This window comes from Salmo salar, chromosome 09, assembly GCF_965601325.2.
Source record: "Salmo salar chromosome 09, fSalSal1, whole genome shotgun sequence".
Lineage (NCBI taxonomy): Eukaryota > Metazoa > Chordata > Actinopteri > Salmoniformes > Salmonidae > Salmo > Salmo salar.
In genome coordinates, this window is record NC_138299.1 from 1467704 (window position 1) to 1488569 (window position 20866).

Here is a 20866-nt window from a genome sequence, read left to right on the forward strand (position 1 = left end):
GTTCCAACTCCCAGCCGTTGATGCATCCATCCCTCTTTTCCCATTTCAATACATTGATTTCTCTCACAGGGCCCTGGAAACCTTTTTCATGCACGACTTCATGCCTCCATCACTTCATCACTTTGAGTTACTATGATTTTCTCAGAGCCCACAGGAACCCTCCTCACTTTTTATATTGCATGGTCTCCTGTTTACTCTTGACTTGGAGTCCGTGTCCTTGTTTTCGTCATGTCTTCTTGACTTATTGTAATCGCTAATTTTGACGCACAACTACCCCTTATTAACATGTGTATGAGAATGCAAGGCTTTGTCTTTTTTACAATGCAAGGCATTGGTCAAGTCCACCGTTAATTTCTTCTCCCCTCACTCCTACTCCTCTTCCTTCCATGGGCTTGTCTCCTCCCTAACCCCCCTCCCTTCTCCTCTCCGGTTCCCCTTGTTGGGCTGCTCAGGCACTGACATGATGGGTAAGATGCTGAAAATGCAGATGCTGGAGGATGAGGATGACCTGACCTACGAGAAGGAGACGAAGCGCGAGCGCATGGCTGGATGCGCACGCTGCGCACCACTGCCACCAATTGGCTGACGCCTCCCGCAGGTGGTCAACCACCTCAAGCGTACGGTGGAGAATATCAAGGTAACGTCCCATCTGGTTTGAGCAGCATCTCTGTGATCTGATGGGTTGAGGTTGGAAGAGTGTTCTTATGGTATTTTGCCACTTCCATTTCTTTATATTACTTATATTTCACACGTACGCATGTACATACCGTAACACTTCAGGTAAACGCAGAGTCTCAAATAGCCGCCTGTCCCTCTAACTAGCCGGGCAACGGCACACATTTCAGCAAATGAATGCCTGTTTCAAATAAACGCTGGGTCTAAATTAATTGATTACCATGAATTGTTTTAGGTTTAATGTTCGATTTTTTTACATTGAAATCATTTGAGTAATTTCTGAATGATTTAATAAAAAGTTTTTATTTTTACGAAATAGAGGCATACTAAAGGAAAAAGAAACGTGACATGGTGTGTAGATAACACATTAGTGCAGGAAATGAAGAAATGTATTAAAATGCTGGAAATTTAACAATGAACTATGCAAATGAGCAAAAGCTGTCTGTGTTAAGGAAATGGACGCCTGTCTCAAATAGAAGCCTGTCTCTAATAAGCACCTGTTGTGTTCAGTGATTTAAGCAAATAAACGCTTGGGCTATTAATTTAAGTTTTAGGGTACACTTGCGCACACTGACTAAAAAACTGCCGTCTCTTAAGGATCTTTGCATTAAATGATGAATCTATCCCGAACCTGATTTAATGTGAATGAAACTCGTATACGGATCTGACTTCTGATAATGCAATTCACAAACACTCAGGGTGTGGGTTTCTTTTCAAGGACTGTACAGGTGAAAAGAATGCCATTATCTTGTTTACAATTTTTTTTTTAAGATATGTCCTCCTCCAACCCACTCTCACACACAGGATCCCCTGTTCTGCTTCTTTGTGCGTGAGGTGAAGATGGGTGCCCACATGCTTCAGGAGGTGCGGCAGGACCTGACTGACGTGGTGCAGGTGTGTAAGGGCAAGAAGAAGCAAACCAACGACCTGCGGACCCTCATCAATGACCTTGTCAAAGGTTCTCCTCTCATTCTTTACACAATCCTCAATTTTTATTAATTCACTACTATTTCTACCACATTGGTCTCAGTTTTACTGCACTAGCCAAACAATTTAAACTCCTACACTTCTTCCACTACCATGAAACGCTTTTATACAGGTGAAGCAAGCGCACATTTTCTTCCGGAAATGTACCTTTTCCAGTTATACCGCAATGTGGTTGTAGTCACAATATGTGAAATTTAATATGGTAACATATTGACTATTTCAAGTCAATATGGTTATATAGAGTCTGTCTGGAAGGATTTCCAATGCTAACATGTAGCATGTCTCCTCCAGGTATCCTGCCCCGTAGTTGGTGCCGCTACACGTGCCCCCCTCCATGGCTGTCATCCAGTGGGTGGCCGACTTCAGCGAGCGCGTCAAGCCATCTCCCAGGGAGCTGCCAGCAGGGGCGCTAAGGAGCTCAAGGTACGTTCATCTGACTTCTATATTAAAGGGATAGTTTCCTGTCATAGGAAGATCTTAGTGGATTTGGTGTTACCTTAAAATGACTCCATTAATGATTTCTCACAGTTGATAGACGCCCTATTTGCCTAATTCATCAGGTTAGCATATTGCTAATGTTCGCATCCCATTTGGATATTATTCATTAAACTCTGAATGACTTGAACTACTCTAAAGAAGTCAATGAACAGTTGTTCATGTTTACAGTTAAGAACAAAGCCACTCTAGAAGTTATCCCTTTAATACCACATGGTGGATTTGCCATGGATTGATACCATAGTTGACCATGAACTTGAGACATTGGACTAGGTATTGGACTCCACCCACTCTGAATTCATGTCTCTTCTGTCCAGAACATCCATGTGTGCCTGGGCAGCCTGTTTGTCCCTGAGGCCTACATCACGGCCACCCGTCAGTACGTGGCCCAGGCCAACAGCTGGTCCCTGGAGGAGCTGTGTCTGGAGGTCAACGTCACCACCACCCAGGAGGCTGTGCTCGACGCCTGCAGCTTTGGCATCAAAGGTCCACTCATCAGTCTCTCTATATACAGTACGAGTCAGGGCACTAGGTATTCTCACCAGAGAGGAAGAATTACCACAACACCAGCGGAACACTAAAGCTACTTTTTGATATAGTTGTGCTTTGGCGCAGATTTTTCTAGGGCTGGTTTCTTGGACCCATATCAAGGCTAGTCCTGGATCAAAAAAAACATTTCATAATGGAAACTCCATTGAAAGTGTTATTTGGTTGGCTGTGATGACACACTTAGCCTCATTTGAGGAGTGCTTTGATAATGAGAACACCACCTTAATACTCAAATAACTTCTGAGTTAATGTCTACTGACTGGAAGAAAAAATAAGTGTTTAAACCAGCCCCTATTGTTTATCTAATGTTTATGATCAACCTAAGTGACCTTAATATACCCCTCTTTCTTCCTGACAGGTCTGAAGCCGCAGGGAGCCACCCACGGCAACAAGCTCTCTCTCTCCAACTACATCTCCACTGAGTTGCCACTGACTCAGCTGGGTGAAGCAGTCGAGCGCTGAGAAGAGGCACATGGTACAGCTCATAGCAACATAAATACTGCACTGTACATGGGAATGTACAAATGTTAAGCTTTTGAGCGCAAAGCTTTCATTGGATTCAATACAAAAACTTTATTTATCCCCCTGGGGTATTGCCAGATTACAAATATCAACTTTCTCCACATATAATACAGACCTCACATTCCCTTAGAATGCATCCAATAAATAGATGGCTCATAGGAAGTCAGTCAAATACCTACAATTAAATTGGGAGCTATTCCTCGTCTATATTGTCCAAATACCATTAAAATTGTACTGTCTTAAGACAATACACACTTGTATATCTGTCAATCCCACAGGTCACTCTGCCTGTGTATTTGAACTTCACAAGAGCCGATCTCATCTTCACTGTAGACTTTAACATCGCCACCAAGGAAGACCCTCACAACTTCTATGAGTGCGGCGTGGCAGTGCTCTGCACAGAGTAGTGTCACCAGAAGCCTAGAGAATTCCTATTAATAATCATTCCTATTAATCATTTATTTGTAGTATAGTACTCTTATTACTCCAGTCTGTATGGGTAATGTCCATATGAAACACTTTATTCAAGTAACTGTAGTGGAAGTAAAATCTGCATTTAACATCAATAGTAGGGGAACACTTAAACAACACAATGTAACTCCAAGTCAATCACACTTCTGTGAAATCAAACTGTCCACTTAGGAAGCAACACTGATTGACAATACATTTCACATGCTGTTGTGCAAATGGGATAGACAACAGGTGGAAATTATAGGCAATTAGCAAGACACCCCCAATAAAGGAGTGGTTCTGCAGGTGGGGACCACAGACCACTTCTCAGTTCCTATGCTTCCTGGCTGATGTTTTGGTCACTTTTGAATGCTGGCGGTGCTTTCACTCTAGTGGTAGCATGAGACGGAGTCTACAACCCACACAAGTGGCTCAGGTAGTGCAGCTCATCCAGGATGGCACATCAATGCGAGCTGTGGCAAGAAGGTTTGCTGTGTCTGTCAGCGTAGTGTCCAGAGCATGGAGGCGCTACCAGGAGACAGGCCAGTACATCAGGAGACGTGGAGGAGGCCGTAGGAGGGCAACAACCCAGCAGCAGGACCGCTACCTCTGCCTTTGTGCAAGGAGGAGCAGGAGAAGCACTGCCAGAGCCCTGCAAAATGACCTCCAGCAGGCCACAAATGTGCATGTGTCTGCTCAAACGGTCAGAAACAGACTCCATGAGGGTGGTATGAGGGCCCGACGTCCACAGGTGGGGGTTGTGCTTACAGCCCAACACCGTGCAGGACGTTTGGCATTTGCCAGAGAACCACTGGCGCCCTGTGCTCTTCACAGATGAAAGCAAGTTCACACTGAGCACGTGACAGACGTGACAGAGTCTGGAGATGCCGTGGAGAACGTTCTGCTGCCTGCAACATCCTCCAGCATGACCGGTTTGGCGGTGGGTCAGTCATGGTGTGGGGTGGCATTTCTTTGGGGGGCCGCACAGCCCTCCATGTGCTCGCCAGAGGTAGCCTGACTGCCATTAGGTACCGAGATGAGCTCCTCAGACCCCTTGTGAGACCATATGCTGGTGCGGTTGGCCCTGGGTTCCTCCTAATGCAAGACAATGCTAGACCTCATGTGGCTGGAGTGTGTCAGCAGTTCCTGCAAGAGGAAGGCATTGATGCTATGGACTGGCCCGCCCGTTCCCCAGACCTGAATCCAATTGAGCACATCTGGGACATCATGTCTCGCTCCATCCACCAACGCCACGTTGCACCACAGACTGTCCAGGAGTTGGCGGATGCTTTAGTACAGGTCTGGGAGGAGATCCCTCAGGAGACCATCCGCCACCTCAGCAGGAGCATGCCCAGGCGTTGTAGGGAGGTCATACAGACACGTGGAGGCCACACACACTACTGAGCCTAATTTTGACTTGTTTTAAGGACATTACATCAAAGTTGGATCAGCCTGTAGTGTGGTTTTCCACTTTAATTTTGAGTGTGACTCCAAATCCAGACCTCCATGGGTTGATAAATTGGATTTCCATTGATTATTTTTGTGTGATTTTGTTGTCAGCACATTCAACTATGTAAAGAAAAAAGTATTTAATAAGATTATTTATTTCATTCAGATCTAGGATGTGTTGTTTAAGTGTTCCCTTTATTTTTTTGAGCAGTATATTAATGTAAAGCACATCCTTCTACCACATATTTATTCCTTAACTACCATACAATAGAACTCGCAAGTGCATTATTTATTCAGCCCCCAAAATATCACTGCACCAAAATATAAACCAGCAATACAAATTAATATGGAATGCTATTCCTTACATGGGTAAGAATGAAGTTCTTCAAATTCTGTTGAAAAGACTGAAAGTGCATATTTGCGTTCATACTGGACTCGGAGAGATGTTATCCTTGTAAATGTGAATAGCCACAACAGACAGAGCCCAACTCGCCTCAGGAGGAGAATCCCCAGTCTCTATTTTGGTGACGCACTGCCTCTTCCTGTGGCCGCACACTTGTGCTGTCTCTGCTCGTGCAAGACCGAACTTCCAGTTGATGAGTCACCTGAACGGGACGGGACTGTCAGGAGATTTCTCTGAAGAGCTCTTCTTTGGGATTTGGTTGGCAGATCGCATCCAACTTTTAGGTACCTACACCTACTGTACTGGTGTGTGAGGCCATTCACAGCCTACCAACATATTTAATTAATACAAAATTTGAGAAAATTAAAATTACCCTACCACCTATTAGCCCTCTAAAAAAACACCCTTTCCACTATTTAACCCTACCTAGTCCTACTCTAGACCAATGGTCTGAGAGGACATACAGTGCATTCGGCATGTATTCAGACCCCTTGACTTTTTCCACATTTTGTTACGTTACAGCCTTATTCTAAAATGTATTAAATTGTTTATTTCCCACCCATCATTCTACATGCAATACCCCATAATGTGAAGCAAAAACTGTTTCAACATCTAGTGAAAAGCCTTCCTTGGTGGTTGACATCCAATAAATGTGGCATTACCGCCACCTACTAGACTGGAGTACAACTCCCTTATACTTGGCCTGAGATGGGACTAAATAGATTCAAATAGTGGAGTATGGTGGTGTTATTTTTGTATTATTTAAAAAAATGTGTTAGTATAGTGTTAGATGGTAGAATATTTATTTGTTCAAGCAAATAACCTGGAAGGAGGGGACACCACCACTTAACACACCCTGTAACTCTTCTGATGTCAAGTCTCACACACCCAAATACCTTTCTGCAGCTGCCACCACAACCTCCATTACAGTTGATAACCATTATTATAAATGCTAAAAATCGAATCTTACTGAAACATATCACTTGTTGGCCTATCCTTCTGTACTGGTACAGATCTACTCACACCAATCCTCTCAGGATCCCTCCCCCTTGACCCATCTTCCTCTACTTTCTTCACTGCCTCAGCATGTGACAATTTCTACACTACTGTAACCCTGGAAACCTCAACTTGCCTCTCTCGCACGGTACATTTCTGATCCCCCAGCCCCATGGGCACCCCTACAATTAACACATACCACTACTTTCCCCAATGCTACACATTCCTTTGTCTCATGCCCTTCTGCACACTTCTCACACCTAGGAATCTCCCTTCTACACACTGCTGCCACATGCCCATAAGCTTGACACCTGTAACAACATAATGTATTCGGCACAAAAGCTCGTACAGGATAACTTATATATCCTAACATCACTTTGTTGGGCAAAGACTCAACATGAAAACTCAAAAGAACAGACAATGATTTCTGTTTCACCACTCACGCCACCCTGTCTGCGTCGCACCAAACAATGAGCATCACAAACCCCGGGGATCTTCCCCTTCAGTTGGTCAACGTTTACATTTACTGCTACCCTAGTAATCACTCCTTTCAATGGCACCCTTTTCTTGAGAGCAAAACAATTCACATTTCTTGCCCCCATTCGTTTAACGCGGCGCGCCTTCTCCCTCTGACCAGCAGAAACAAACAATTTTCACAAAACCACTTCTGGTTACCCTCACTGATTCCACAGCACCCAACTCTGTTTTCCCCACCCTGAAACCACAAATGGATCAGCCAAAAGGCAAGGGTCCACTTTTTCAAAAAGCTTCACTCCTACTGTCACAGACTCATCTTTATCCTGACCCTCGGTGCAAGCCTTGGACTCAGAACTTCACCACACCTACCACCTCAGATACTTCGACCTCATTCACTTCCATTTATCCTCTTCAGCTCACTCTGCTTACATTTTCTACCATTCTTCTTTAACAAACCATCCCCCTTTTTGTTGCAATTTTTAACCGACTCAAGCTCACCCTCTTTCTCTCTTAAACCTCCTCTGCCTCTCTTTTTCCCTCCAATCCTCCTCCGTGTTCCAAGTATACATCTCCTTATGATAATACTGGACTTCTCCTGACATATGTCTTATTCTTGCCTTCTCAAGGGATGCCATTTAACCTGCTGTCACAATCTCCGTACAATCAGCACAGACCCCTGGGGATGTCATCACCGGAAGCCTTCCCAGAAGATTTGACGCTTTTATAGTAGCAAAGGGTGGACCACCTCCATATTAAAGCCCATGATTTTGGAACAAGATGTTCAACGAGCAGGTGTCCACATACTTTTAGTCATGTAGTGTATATGTTTCATTAAGGTTGGTTTCTTAGTGTTCATAGCAATGGTTATCAACTGTGCCTTAGAGATGGAACGTAAATCACAAAAAATAGATGTGGTGGCAGCTGCAGAGAAGTATTTGGGGGTACGCGATTTAACTTCAGAAGAGTGGGTGTGTTGAGTGGTAGGGCCCCGTCCTCGCAGGTTGCTGACCAGGGGTAGAATTAGATAGGGTTAAAGTAGTAGAATAAGGTGGTGGGTTTTAATGAGTGTAGGGTTAGTTGGTAGGGTAATTCAAAATGTATTTCATTTTTATTTTCCCTTTTCCACTTTTCACATGTATCACAAAGTGTAATGGATGTATACTATAGTTCAGTTAGGGCGATAATAGAACATATTGGATACCAACCGCCGTTAAACTCCACCGAAGAAGAATGCGTATTTTACCAAGGTGAGAAATATGTGGGCTGCCAGTGTTAGAACACGTTTTTGAGGTGGTTTCTTCTACTCCTGTCCTATATTCGAATAGGTCTACTTGCGCGAGTCGACACTACTTTTACCTATGAACTGCATGCGCACGTGTGTAAAATCCGGGCTCGAGGAAGGATGAATGTAATTCAAAGATGGCGGCGGAGGGAGGAGGGAAGGAGATTAACGAAATTAAAACTCAGTTCACTACACGGGAAGGCGTCTATAAACTCCTCACTCATTCCGAATATAGTCGCCCCAACAGGGTGCCTTTCAATTCCCAGGGTTCGAACCCTGTCAAAGTTTCATTTGTCAACGTCAATGACCAGTCTGGCAACGGCGACCGAATCTGTTTCAATGTGGGCCGGGAGCTGTACTTCTACATCTACAAAGGCGTTAGAAAGGTAGCTAAACATTATGCTAACAGTCTTATTTATAATTTGTATGTCTTGACTGATGACAACAGGCCAGTGTTGTCCAGTTTGCCTGGTCTATGACTAATGCACAGTAACGTTACTGTGTCCTAGCTAGCACAACCAGTCTAAGTAAATTGTGTTGTGGTAACGTTATGCACCGCGAGCTAGCCAGCAGACTAACTCTAATCTGACAGTCAGTTAACCGGTAACAGCTATCTACGGACCATGCTGGACATTTGACTAGAATCCCAATATTGGCAATTAATGCATGCTCGTGAAATCAAAATGTGACCTCCACTGTACTTCAATTTAATTGCTTGGGTGATGACGTAGCTACAGTGCACGGATGCTCAGCTTCTGTTGTGACCTAGGCGAGCTAACTAGGCTACGCAAAGTATTGAGGTGTAAAGTTACCTACACTAAATAACTCCTTTCACAACAATGATGGAGTCAACAAGGTATTGTTGAGAATTAATTTGCACAATAACTTGCAAATTCACATGTATATAAGGATGTTATATGACTGACCACATACCACTCATCAGTCTATTCTTGTTCTGAATTTTGTTGTGTTCTGTAAAGGGAGCGTTGAACACAGCGTTGTACGAGATCTTCAGTTTCTTGGAAATTTCTCACATGGAATAGCCTTCATTTCTCAGAACAAGAATAGACTGACGAGTTTCAGAAGAAGGTTCTTTGTTTCTGGCCATTTTGAGCCTGTAATCGAAACCACAAATGCTGATGCTACAGATACTCAACTAGTCTAAAGAAGGCCAGTTTTATTGCTTCTTTAATTAGAACAACAGTTTTCAGCTATGCTAACACAATTACAAAAGGTTTTCTAATGATCAATTAGCCTTGGATTAGCTTGGATTAGCTAACACAACGTGCCATTGGAACACAGGAGTGATGGTTGCTGATAAATGGGCCTCTGTACGCCTATGTAGATATTCATATTTTTTTAAAGTCTGCTTTTTCCAGCTACAATAGACATTTACAACATTAACAATGTCTACACTGTATTTCTGTTCAATTTGATGTTATTTTAATGGACAAAAAACGTGTTTTTCTTTCAAAAACAAAGACATTTCTAAGTGACCCCAAACTTTTGAACTGTGGTGTATGTTATGGTTCACTCTTAGTTTTCCTTATCTCCACTGTGGAATGTCCATGTTGATCCTATCGGCTGTCTTGGTCTTCTTGATCCATCCACCTATCTTCTGTTAGTCAGGCCTGACCCCTTCATCCCATAGTTCTTTCCTGTAATCTAATTTAATATGACTGAAGATGCAGAATTTTATGCCATGCCCCTTCTAATAGGGTATAACAGACTCGTTAGAACTTTGACCACACAACCTCTAGATGGACTACATGCCCTCTATCGAGTCAAAACTGTAATGTTTCCTCAAAACAAAGGTTGTAAAAGTATGCTAGACATTACAGAATAAATCATACCTAGTTTGATGTTTCTGTGACAAACAGTGAATTAGTTATTGATTTCTGCAGTTTTAAATTGCATTTTATAGATGTTATGTATTTCCATGGATTTTTTAAAATTCAAAACAGAGGTTTTAAAAGTATGCTAAACATTTATAGAATAAACCATATCTATTTTAATGTTTCTGTGACTATTAATTAGTTATTGATTTTTACCATTTTAAATGGCTTTTAGCGAATGTCTGTTGAATGTCCGAACTAGAGGTCGACCGACTAATCGGAATGGCCGATTTTAATTAGGGGTGATTTCAAGTTTTCATAACAATCGGCAATTTTGGACACCGATCATGGCCGATTACATCGCACTCCACGAGGAGACTGCGTGGCAGGCTGACTACCTGTTATGCAAGTGCAGCAAGGAGCCAAGGTAAGGTGCTAGCTAGCATTAAATGTCTCTTATAAAAAACAATCAATCTTAACATAATCATTAGTTAACTACACATGGCTGATGATATTACTAGTTTATCTAGCTTGTCCTGCGTTGCATATAATCGATGCGGTGCCTGTTAATTTATCATTGAATCATAGCCTACTTTGCCAAACGTGTGATTTAACAAGCGCATTCGCGAAAAAAGCACTGTCGTTGCACCAATGTGTACCTAACCATAAACAACGCCTTTCTTAAAATCAATACACAAGTATATATTTTTAAACCTGCATATTTAGTTAACCTCTCTGGGATTTGTGGGACGCTACCTCGCCAACAGCCAGTGAAATTGCAGGGCGCCAAATTCAAACAACAGAAATCTCATAATTAAAATTCCTCAAACATACAAGTATTATACACCATTTTAAAGATAAACTTCTTGTTAATCCAACCACGGTGTCCGATTTCATAACGGCGAAAGCACACCATGCGATTATGTTTGGACCGTTCCTAGCCACAGAAAACCGTTCACATTTTCCAGCCAAGGAGAGGACTCACAAAAGTCAGAAATAGCGATTAAATTTATCACTTACCTTTGATCTTCATCTGGTGGTACTCCCAGGACTCCATGTTACACAATAAATGTTTATTTTGTTCAATAAAGTCCCTCTTTATGTCCAAATACCTCCGTTTTGTTCGCGGGTTTAGTTCAGTAATCCAAAGGCACAAAACGCGCTCCCAAAATCCAGACGAAAAGTCAAAAAAGTTACATTAAAGTTCGTAGAAACATGTCAAACGATGTTTATAATCAATCCTTAGAATCGTTTTATCATAAATATTCAATATTTCAACCGGACAATACCGTTTTCATTAGAAAGGAAAGAGAATGAACGGCGTGCTTCACGGCCACTGACCCCACAGACACTGGATAGGCATTCACTTAAAATACAAACCTCAAAATTCCCACTTCCTGGTTGGATTTTTCTCAGGTTTTCGCCTACCATATGAGTTCTGTTATACTCACAGACATTATTTTAACAGTTTTTGAAACTGAGTGTTTTCAAACCAAATCTACCAATTATATGAATATCCTAGCTTCTGGGCCTGAGTAACAGGCAATTTACTCAGGGCACGCTTTTCATCCAAACTTCCCACTGCTGCTCCCTATCCCAATGAAGTTTAATATTGCCTGCTAACATTAATTTATTTTAACTAGGGAAATTGTGCCACTTCTCTTGCGTTCTGTGCAACAGAGTCAGGGTATATGCAGCAGTTTGGGCCGCCTGGCTCGTTGCGAACTGTGTGAAGACTATTTCTTCCTAACAAAGACAGCCAACTTCGCCAAACGGGGGATGATTTAACAAAAGCGCATTTGCGAAAAAAGCACAATCGTTGCACGAATGTACCTAACCATAAACATCAATGCCTTTCTTAAAATCAATACACAGAAGTATTATTATTTTTTTAAACCTGCATATTTAGTTAAAAGAAATCCAGGTTAGCAGGCAATATTAAACTAGGGAAATTGGGTCACTTCTCTTGCGTTCATTGCACGCATAGTCAGGGTATATGCAACAGTTTGGGCCGCCTGGCTCGTTGCAAATTTATTTTCCAGAATTTTACATAATTATGACATAACATTGAAGGTTGTGCAATGTAACAGGAATATTTAGACTTATGGATGCCACCCGTTAGGTGAAATACGGAACGGTTCCGTATTTCACTGAAAGGATTAACGTTTTGTTTTCGAGATGATAGTTTCCGGATTCGACCATATTAATGACCTAAGGCTCGTATTTCTGTGTGTTATTATGTTATAATTAAGTCTATGATTTGATAGCGCAGTCTGACTGAGTGGTGGTAGGCAGCAGCAGGCTCGTAAGCATTCATTCAAACAGCACTTTCGTGCGTTTGCCAGCAGCTCTTCGCTGTGCTTCAAGCATTGAGTAGTTTATGACTTCAAGCCTATCAACTCCCGAGATTAGGCTGGTGTAACCGATGTGAAATGCCTAGCTAGTTAGCGGGGTGCGCGCTAATAGCGTTTCAATCAGTGACGTCACTCGCTCTGAGACCTTGAAGTAGTTGTTTCCCTTGCTCTGCAAGGGCTGCGGCTTTTGTGGAGCGATGGGTAACGATGCTTTGAGGGTGGCTGTTGTCGATGTGTTCCTGGGGCGAGGAGAGGGACGGAAGCTATACTGTTACACTGGAAATACTAAAGTGCCTATAAGAACATCCAATAGTCAGTGGTATATGCAATACAAATGGTATAGAGAGAAATAGTCCTATAATTCCTATAACTACAACCTAAAACTTCTTACCTGGGAATATTGAAGACTCATGTTAAAAGGAACCACCAGATTTCAAATGTTCTCATGTTCTGAGCAAGGAACTTAAACGTTAGCTTTTTTTACATGGCACATATTGCACTTTTACTTTCTTCTCCAACACTTTGTTTTTGCATTATTTAAACCAAATTGAACATGTCATTATTTATTTGATGCTAAATTGATTTTATTGATGTATTATATTAAGTTAATTCAGTATTGTTGTAATTGTCATTATAACAAATAAATAAATAAATAAGAAACTCGTCCGATTAAATGGTGTCGGCTTTTTTTGGTCGTCCAATAATCGGTATCGGCGTTGAAAAATCATAATCGGTCGACCTCTAGTCCAAATGTGTGAATATAAAACCAAGTTTACCTCTGAATTTCCAGTGCAAGGTTTTGCGTTGTTACCTCAGTTTCTCCACGAAATTAAGCGTTGATTAAGAGCTTTTTAAATGAACCCCGACTCATTCGTGTCGCTATACTTTAAAAACATTAATCCTTAAACCCTTACGTGTACCTATGTTTTCCCTCTGTTGCGTGCCTTTATTTGTTTGCTGAAATCCATACTTTTTAATAAAATGTTAGTCAAATACAACCACCGACTTTTTACATTTTTTAAGTATCAACGAATAACGAGTCGGCAGGTCATTTAAAAACTTTTGACTCATGGAGTTAAGCTACTTGGCAAGGTTTTGCATTGACTCTGTCAGTGTGGTTACACTAATGGTCAAGTAGGAAGTGCTTCCTAGAGTTCTTTCAGAGAGAGGCATCTTAGTGAGTGAGTCACTCTGTAGTTGTGGACATGACAGGTTGATAATGCAGGGCTACAGGTGCTTGATCCTTATTTCCTCAGTGTGGCACAGCAAAACAAATCTGTAGTCATTTATTTCTTTCAAGTGTGTAAACAGATCTAAACATCTACATTATTCACGCACACCCTACAGGTGCATAACTAACTTTTCTGACATTAACCAGCTAAGATATACTGTATGCCTATGGTTGGAATAGGCCTATGCCACAACAGCTGAGCAGACTGGAGACATGTTACACGAGAAATGGCCTTCTAACCACTACGAATCTTTCCACTCTGCCGATGGAGTGAACCATTAACCAGTGTGACTGTTGTAGTGCTTGTCAATTAACTGTGCCCATGGGGCATTTAGAATAAAACACAAACCTAAGATGCTAGAGTTGCATGCCCTGGTCTGATTGTCTCAATATGACAAAAAAATTATTGGTGTTTGGATGCTTCAAAATTATCTGATTGTAAGTCTTGTTACTGTAACCCTATTTTTGAGTTCACTTTTCCTGCAGGGCTTCTGGATATAACTCTTGTTCATAACAATCAACAGCAGCAATCCCCCTGAGACACTGTTCATTGTCATGTAGGCCTAATATCAGTCTGTGATGCCCTCTGATTTTAACACTTGATTATACTGTAATTCTCATAAAAACCTATCAACTTCAAAGACCGTGTAATAGACCCAGTAGCCATTTGAAAAAAGCTTTTGTTTGCTGTTATGTTCAAAGAATTTGGTGGCTTTATGAGTGCACTACTCATGTCTTTCATTGCTTTTGCATGCGATCGTTGACGCTTTGGTCAAGAGCCGAAAACATGCAACATTGAAAAGGTTACTGCTCCAATCTTAACTTACTTTTCTTGTATGCTTATCTTTCAGGCTGCTGACCTGAGCAAACCTATTGCCAAGAGGATATACAAACTTCTTAGGGATCGGCGCAACGGGGCAGTTGTAAATCATGCAGCGCCTTGTCACGATCGCATATTTTAGAGAAACAACAAATGTCGGTACACATAAGTGTCATATCGGCTGAAAGCTTAAATTCTTGTTAATATAATTGCACTGTCCAATTTACAGTAGCTATTACTGTGAAAAATGCCATGCTATTGTTTGAGGAGAGCTCTTAACAACAAAACACTTTTTTCACCACGATAGGTTTGATAAATTCACCTCTGAAGTTGAAATGTGTACTTATATTCTGAAATCTTGCTCTGATTTATCATCCAAAGGGTCCCAGAGATAACATGAAGTGTCATTTTCTTAGATAAAATCCTTTTTCATATCCTAAAAAGGTCCATATAGCATGCACGATCGATTTTGTATTTCCACTCGTTCAATTTGCAAAGAAAGATTTTCACAGATTCCTAACTCTAAACGTTTCAACCAGTCAAATCACATTCGTAAGTATTCCTCAGAGATCCTAGAACGTAACCAGACTTCACTATATCATTAGTGGTGTAGTATCTCCTAATGACACCATATTTGGTCAGAGAGCGACGCCTTCATGGCACGCCGATGACGCGGGCGGTCTTCACTTGAACGACTCTAACTTTGTCAAATAAGCACCAATCGGTGTCAAACAAAGCTAGCTAGATAGCCAATGAGTTGGGCTTTATGGGAGTATCCGGAAACCCTGTATCTGTCGTAAAATGTATCTGCTAACATTGTGCGACAGCATGCCTTGTCCTTTTGGACATAAATTATAAGGATATTCAGAGTTATGAAGTTATGAAAACTGGTTGTTTTGCAAATGTTGAACTTATATGTCTACTAATACTGGAAAAGCTAAATCAAAGTCCAAGTATACAGATTTGACGATATTCTGCCATCTTGTGGACACTATCGGAATTACAACCAGAGTGATGGCTAGAACTGGGACCTTTCTCTTGCATTTCAGAGATGGTGGTAGAAAAATGCTTCTTATTTTTATTTTTTTTCTTCTACCAGATCTATTGTGTTATATCCTACATTCAATTCACATTTCCACAAACTTCAAAGTGTTTCCTTTCAAATGGTACCAAGATTATGCATATCCTTGCTACAGGCATTTAGATTTGGTATGTCATTTTAGGTGAAAACTTAGGGATAGCCCCCTTTTTTAAAATTAACTCACTTTTCTTGTATGCTTATCTTTCAGGCTGCTGACCTAAGCAAACCTATCGACAAGAGGATATACAAAGGAACACAGCCCACGTGTCACGACTTCAACCACCTCACGGCCACAGCGGAGCGCGTCTCCCTGCTGGTGGGCTTCTCGGCAGGCCAAGTGCAGCTCATCGACCCAATCAAGAAGGAGACCAGCAAGCTCTTCAATGAGGAAGTAAGTCGGGACGGAAAGTAAAAAAAAAAAAAAATATTTTTTTAAAGCTGTGATTGAATTTGAAGTAGAGATGGAAATTAAATTTGGGAACTAGCCTCAAATGTTATGTTTTTGACATATAACTCAATGAATGCCATTGTTGCTTACAATTGAAATGTAACATTTGTGCCTTCTCTCCCTCCTCACTTTCTATCCCAAACCGCTTTCCCCAGAGACTAATAGACAAATCCAGAGTAACTTGTGTAAAATGGGTGCCAGGCTCGGAGAGTCTGTTCCTAGTCGCTCATTCCAGTGGAAACATGTACTTGTACAATGTGGAGCACACGTGTGGCACCACGGCGCCTCACTACCAGTTGCTCAAACAGGGCGAGAACTACTCAGTGCACACTTGTAAGAGCAAGTCCACGCGCAACCCCTTGCTCAAATGGACGGTGGGTGAGGGAGCGCTTAACGAGTTTTCCTTCTCACCCGATGGAAAGTTCCTGGTGTGCGTGAGCCAGGACGGCTTCCTTCGGGTCTTCAACTTTGATGCGGTGGAGCTGCACGGGACCATGAAAAGCTACTTTGGGGGTCTGCTGTGCGTGTGCTGGAGTCCAGACGGAAAGTACATTGTCACGGGGGGCGAGGATGATCTGGTGACCGTGTGGTCGTTTGTGGACTGCCGGGTTATTGCACGCGGTCACGGACACAAGTCGTGGGTGAGCGTGGTGGCGTTTGACCATTACACAACCAGTGTGGAGGATGCGGACCCTATGGAGTTCAGCGGCAGTGACGAGGACTTCCAGGACCAGATCCACTTCGGTCGCGACCGGGCCAACAGCTCGCAATCCCGACTTTCTAAGCGCAACTCCACGGACAGTCGGCCGGTACAGGTCACATACAGGTTTGGCTCAGTGGGCCAGGACACTCAACTCTGCTTGTGGGACCTCACAGAAGATATCCTTTTCCCCCACCTCCCACTTTCCCGGACAAGAACGCACACCAATGTGATGAATGCTACCAGCCCCCCGGCGGGAGGGGACGTGGCTGTGAGAGGCGGGGTAGGTGGTGGCATAGTGAGTAATAACCCTAGCACTAACGGCACCAACACCCCTGGTAACCCCCTCCCTACTCCCCTGCCACGCTCCAACAGCTTACCGCACTCTGCAGCTACGACCGCCAACAGCAAGAGTAGCGTCATGGACAACACCATCGCCACAGGCGTAAGCAAGTTCGCCACCCTCTCCATTCACGATCGCAAAGAGCGGCACCACGAGAAGGACCACAAACGGAACCACAGCATGGGCCACATTAGCAGCAAGAGCAGTGACAAGCTCAACATGCTCACCAAAACCAAAACAGACCCTGCAAAGACACTGGGGACGCTGCTCTGTCCCCGCATGGAAGACATACCCTTACTAGAGCCCCTCATCTGTAAAAAAATAGCACATGAGAGACTGACTGTCTTAATATTTCTTGAAGACTGTATAGTGACAGCTTGTCAGGAGGGATTTATTTGCACATGGGCAAGGCCTGGCAAAGTGGTAAGTTCTTTTTGAATAGAAATGGAGTTCTGCTAAATTCCTGTGCATTTCTTTATAGTCTAAAAAAAATTGTTGTTTGGGCAATGCAAGGATCCATTTAGAAACGTTAGTTTTATTGTGGACATTTTAGACAGCATTGTGATGTGTACAACATTACCTACTGTAGATGAGTATGGGAATCTCTTGCACTTGCAGTATGTTACATCTCAAACTGTCTGTATGTACACTTCCCTACGTATTTATTTGGACAGTGAATCTAAAACATTTAATTTGGCTCTATCCTCAGCATTTTGGATTTGAGATAAAATGTTTTATATGAAGTTACAGTACAGAATGTCACCTTTTATTAGAGGGTGTTTTCATACATTTCTATTTTACCGTTTAGAAATTAAAGCATATATATATATATATATATATCTATCTATCTATATCTAGTCACCCAACTTTTAAGGTGTCAAGTATTTGGACCTATTCACTTAGTGTATTAAAATTAGTCAAAAGTATAGGAGTTGGTCACACATTTCTAGCACTCAATGACTCCATCAAGCTTGTGACTCTACAAACTTGTTGGATGCATTTGTAGTTTGTTTTGGATTTTGTTTGCCTAATAGAAATTAATGGTAAATAATGTGTAGTCATTTTGTCAGTTTTATTGTAAATAAGAATAGGTTTCTGAACACTTCTACATTTAATGTGGATAATCATGAATATATTGCAAATAATGATGAGTGAGAAAGTTGGAGGCATAAATGTCATACCCCCCCAAAAATGCTAACCTCTCCTGTTATTGGTAATGGTGAGAGGTGAGCGTGTTTTTGGGGCATGATCGTTGCATCTAACTTAATCACTCATCATTATTCACGATTCATTCATGATTGTCTGTAATCATTTTAGCATCCACATTAATGTATTTTTATTTAACCTTTATTTAACTAGGCAGGTCGGTTGAGAACAAATTCTTATTTACAATGACGGTCTACCCCGGCCAAACCCTAACCCCGGACGATGCAGGGCCAATTATGTGCCGCCCTATGGGACTCCCAATCACGGCCGGTTGTGATACAGCCTGGAATCGAACCAGGGTCAGTAGTAATGCCTCTAGCACTGAGATGCAGTGCCTTAGACCACTGCGCCACTCGGAAGCCCCAAATGTAGAAGTGTTCAGAACATATTCTATTCTTATTTACAATAAGTGACTCCAAAATGACACTCAATTATTTACCATTCATTTCAACATAATCCGAAACACAACCAAAACAAACTGCAAATGCATCCAATACTTTTTTTTTAATTCAAGCTTGATGTAGTCACTGTGTTCTAGGAATATGGCACCAAATACTAAACTTGACTAAATTTAAGTGAATTTGTCTTAATACTTATTACACCTTAAAATGGGTGGACTGGATACATGAAGTGCATTCATTTCTAAATGGTAAAAGCGAATCTGAAAATACCCTCAAATAAAATGTGACATGCTGTACTGTTGCCTCATATAAAACATTTGATCTCAAATCCAAAATGCTAGAGTATAGAGCCAAATTAAACGTTCTAGCTTCACTGTCCAAGTAAATCAGTAGGGGAGTAGTTTGTGTTCATCTGCCACCCCATGCAAAGCCAATACATTTTCAAAGAAATCAATAATGGTAAGAATCTCATATGTCAAGTACAATCAAGTCACCTGGTGGATAAGTAAGTGCACTTAGGTAGCCCTCCTTATCAGTGGAAAGAAGACATTGATCCCAATTGAGTGTTTGTGTGCATCGGCTCCACAAGGCACCGCAGCATAAACAAGCAGGTCATCTGTACGCTCACCCACAACACTATCAGATTCTTTATGAGAGGACCTCTTTATTTGCCAAACAGCGTTATATGTTAATGCATTACATTCACTGCATCATCCACTAGCTAACTGCTGTGCACTGGCCATTTTGAAGGCAGGAAGATGGGTGTGCTGAATTTGATGCTTTGTGAACTTTCCCCAATGCAAATCTCCTTTTTCTTTCCAGGGTTTGTCATCCCAAAACCAAGACAGCTCTCCCAGTGGAACTGTAGTATAGTATTATTTATGCTGCTAAGAAACCTGCTTCACAGAGCTGTATTGTCACCAGAGCCTGGTGCTGCTTTTCACCCCGCAAAGCACTGCAAGTTTTATTTTATTTTTGGTTATCATACACATGGCCTAGATGGTGGAAGTATTCAAATACAGAAATGGAAAGGGTGTGGTGCAGTTTTGGACAGTGGCTCTGTCCTTTTCTGGAATTTTCTAAAATATTTTTTTATTACTTGTCTTCTCTCGCTCATATACGTTAGGCTGTTTTTCTGGACTTCGAGCTTGGCTTAGTTTGATGAAACCATTCATATTATGCTTGTGTTTAAAAGGATAGTTCACCCAACAACTTTTATCATTCCTGTTTCTTACCTTGCAAGTTGTCCATGGGCCAGGAGTGACTGCCACAAGCTGTCACAGGCTAAAGTCTATATGAATTACACAAAAACAGTGGTGTTCCATAGTGCCCACCATCCATTGTCTAAAAGTTGCACACCAAAATCATGTCCTTCATCTACATTAGCCTTTATTATTTGGAATATGTGCATTGTCAAAGGGTACTACAGTTGCTAAAGTCAAACTATGTTCTTGACCTACCTACACACTATCACATCTTTTGGTGTGGCTTGTCTTCTGTTCAGAAGGTGGTCTCGGTCATCATAGGTGTGGTTTTTGCAGTCAGTCCAGGCTCAGACCGCATTCAAGGTAAGGAAAAAGATTCACCAAAATGAAATTAGTGTAAACTATCCCTTTAAGTCCAAGAATGTGGGTATGTAAGGATTTGCTTTCATCCAAAGTATTTTTAATTTACTGAACAAAAATATAAACGCAACATGTAAAGTGTTGGTTTCATGAGCTGAAATAAAAGATAAACACAAAATGTTCCTTGTGCACAAAAGGCTTATTTCTCTAATGTTGTGCATAAATTTGTTTACATCCCTGTTGGTGAGCATTTTCTCTTTGCCAAGATAATCTATCCACCTGACAGGTGTGAAATATCAAGAATCTGATTAAACCGCATGATCTTTACACAGGTGCACCATGTGCTGGGGACAATAAAAGGCCACTTTAAATGTGAAGTTTTGTCACACAATGCCACAGATGTCTCAAGTTTTTAGGTACTGTACAATTGGCATGCTGACTGCAGGAATGTCCACCAGAGCTGTTGCAAAATAATTGAATGTTAATTTCTCTACCATTAGCCGCCTCCGACGACATATTAAAGAATTTGGCAGTGCCTCCAACCAGCCTCAGAACCGCAGACCATGTCTAACCACACCAGCCCAGCACCTCCACATC

At 41.8% G+C, this 20866-nt stretch overlaps 1 protein-coding gene and 1 non-coding gene across 2 annotated transcripts; both read left to right on the plus strand.

Annotated features, from left to right (window-relative positions):
• The first annotated feature begins 1281 nt into the window (after positions 1-1281).
• LOC123724171 (small nucleolar RNA SNORD50) lies at positions 1282-1353 on the plus strand. Its single transcript, XR_006756851.1, has one exon. It is a non-coding gene; the product is annotated as a small nucleolar RNA SNORD50 (small nucleolar RNA).
• Positions 1354-4739: 3386 nt separating this feature from the next.
• Positions 4740-10304, plus strand: LOC106610634 (WD repeat domain 20a). The gene has a single exon (XM_014210067.3). The coding sequence runs from the start codon at positions 8423-8425 to the stop codon at positions 8762-8764; it is 342 nt and encodes a 113-aa protein (XP_014065542.2). The 5' UTR covers positions 4740-8422; the 3' UTR covers positions 8765-10304.
• The last annotated feature ends 10562 nt before the right edge of the window (positions 10305-20866 follow it).